The sequence below is a fragment of the Panthera onca genome, chromosome A2 (assembly GCF_046562875.1).
Source record: "Panthera onca isolate mPanOnc1 chromosome A2, mPanOnc1 haplotype 2, whole genome shotgun sequence".
Taxonomy (NCBI): Eukaryota; Metazoa; Chordata; class Mammalia; order Carnivora; family Felidae; genus Panthera; species Panthera onca.
Window position 1 is genome coordinate 7,040,765 of NC_138340.1, and position 2,914 is coordinate 7,043,678.

At 41.9% G+C, this 2,914-nt stretch overlaps 1 protein-coding gene across 1 annotated transcript; it reads left to right on the forward strand.

Moving 5' to 3' along the window:
* The first annotated feature begins 317 nt into the window (after positions 1-317).
* Positions 318-1,256, forward strand: LOC132678151 (olfactory receptor 7D4-like). The gene has a single exon (XM_060630142.3). It carries the CDS (start codon positions 318-320, stop codon positions 1,254-1,256), a length of 939 nt encoding a protein of 312 aa, XP_060486125.3.
* Positions 1,257-2,914: the final 1,658 nt, after the last annotated feature.

Below are 2,914 nucleotides of genomic sequence, written 5' to 3' on the forward strand. Positions count from 1 at the left end.
GAAGATCATATCAAGGAAGAAATTGGTTTATATCCATAGATTTGAATAGAATTAGAACCAGTGAGTAGGAGATACAATGAGAAAGATTTCTGATAAATTAAAGATAGTCTGAATGATTGCATACATTTAAATGGATTTGGGCTATGACTTTAATGAGTGAATCACTAGATTTGGAAGGACTGATTGAGAGTGAAGGATATTCGTGTAGAATGGATGCCAAAAGGATATCCATGCAAAAAGGTGATGACTAGGAAGTGTCAGTTGACTCTTAACTGAAGGCTGCTTTTGCCTCCTTCTCCAGCAAACACACCAGATACATGGAAGCAGAAAACCAGACAGAAGTATCAGTATTCCTCCTCAGGGGTCTCTCAGATGATCCAGAACTGCAGCCTCTCCTCTTTGGCATGTTCCTATCCATGTATCTGGTCACTGTGCTTGGAAACCTGCTCATCATCCTGGTTGTCAGCTCTGACTCTCACCTCCACACCCTCATGTACTTCTTCCTCTCCAACCTGTCCTTTGTTGACATTTGTTTCATCTCCACCACTGTCCCAAAGATGCTGGTGAACATCCAGGAATGCAGCAAAGGCATTTCCTATATAGAATGCCTCATTCAAGTGTATTTTTTTATGATTTTTGCTGGAATGGACGATTTCCTCCTGACTGTGATGGCCTATGACCGGTTTGTGGCCATCTGCCACCCCCTACACTACACAGTCATCATGAACCCACGACTCTGTGTCCTCCTTGTTCTGAGCTGTTGGCTCACCCTTTTCTGGGTCTCCTTGATTCATATTCTACTGGTGAGGCGGCTGACCTTCTGTACAGGCACTGAAATTCCACATTTCTTCTGTGAACTGGCTCAGATTCTTAAGGCAGCCTGCTCTGACACCCTCATCAATAACATCTGCTTGTATGTTGCCACTGCACTGCTGTGTGTGTTTCCTCTCACTGGGATCCTCTTCTCATACTCTCAGATTGTCTCCTCCTTAATGAGGATGTCGTCCAGTGAGGGCAAGTATAAAGCATTTTCCACCTGTGGGTCTCACCTCTCTGTGGTCTGTCTGTTCTATGGGACAAGCCTGGGGGTCTACCTCACTTCTGCTGTGACCCATTCTTCCCAGAGAAGTTCGATTGCCTCAGTGATGTACACTGTCGTGACCCCCATGTTGAACCCCTTCATCTACAGCTTGAGGAACAAGGATGTGAAGGGGGCCCTGCAAAGATTCCTCAGCAGAGCAACCTCATGGCCATGATGGGCCACTAGCTTTGAAGCCACGTGGACATTGTAGGTCCCAAAAGCAAATGTGAGATTAAATCTGTCTCTTTTTCTCCTCTAATGAACAAGTTTGATTTATTCTATTCCCAAAGCACCTATGACTTCCCTTCTATTTGTTTTTATATTAGTCTCTCCTCAACAACTCCTCCATAAAACATTTTGGACTTTGCTTCTCCATATGCTGTCAATAAATTTCCATGTTTGATCAGCTTTCTTGCAGCCATTCTTAAGATTTCTAACTTTAGGCTTGAAGGACTTGTCATATCAAACGTTGCTGTGTTTGCTGCAAGAATAATGCTCTAAAATGTTGATGTTCTTCACCTCAATTTTTTTTTAGTGGCGAAAAAACTTATATTTAGCCAGCTGGACTTAGTTTATTTTTTTAATTTTTTTAATGTTTATTTATTTTTGAGAGACAGGGCACAAGCGGAGGAGGGGCAGAGAGAGAGGAAGACAGAATCTGACGCAGGCTCCAGGCACTGAGCTGACAGTACAGAGCCCAATGCGGGGTTCTAACCCACGAACCATGAGCTCATGACCTGAGCTGAAGTCAGACGCTCAACCAAGCCACCCAGGTGTCCCAGCTGGACTTAGTTTAGAAAATCCCAATTTGTTGGCAACTGCAAAGTGTCATAGTCAGGAGCCAGTTGAACATATGCTTTCTTTTCTCCATTCGGCCTGATCAGAGTGTTGGCCCTGGCCACATCAATGTCATAGAGATTCTTCACAGTCTGTTTGTTCTGGTGCTTGTTGGCCTTGATATCCACAATGAACACAAGTGTGTTGTTGTCTTCTATTTTCTTCATGGCTGACTCAGTAGTCAGGGAAAGTTGATGATGGCATAGTGTCAGCTTGTGTCTCCTGGGGGCTCTCTTCCAGGGATATTTGGGCTGCCTTAGGAGATGCAGTGTCTTGGGTGGTCAGAAAGTAAGTGACTTTTTTTTTTTTTTTTATGACTGTGGACGCCTTTTATCACTGTTTTCTTGGCTTTCAAAACCTTTGCTTTGGCTTCGGCTCTGGGAACAGCAGGGGCTTCCTTCTTTGCCTTTGGCATCATCTTCGTGAAAGACTCTTCACCTTTTGTTTGTGTGCTTGTCTTCCCCACAAGAAATGGAATGAAATCCTATGTGGTCATTCAAAAGTGCTTACCTTCTCAGAACTGTACCTTTTCCTTCACATGTATGACTTTCTGTCATCTTGAAAACGTGTGTGGAGACATTTCCTCTCATTCACCTCACTTTTCAAAAGAGGAGAATAAGATGGAATTGGGTAGAACCTCGCTAACTGACATGGAGTTTCCATCCTACTTTGTATAAGAATAGTGATGTGATTTTCAACTTCAAAATCAGAATCTAGATTTCTACGATCATGTTCATAGTAATATCCTGCCTTGGAAAACTCTGAGATGTTGCTTCATTCTTTGTGATCTTTCCATCTTTATTCCTTTTCTTCCTTTCCTTCTTTCATTTGACTTTTATTTCCCATATATGCAATTTTAAGATATACCCTCTAAATAAATAAATAAATAAATAAATAAATAAATAAATAAATAAGATATACCCTCTAAGATCCTAAAACATACAATAGTGAAGACAATAGAATAAAAGTTATTTTCTAGTGTGGTTTCTGGGACTC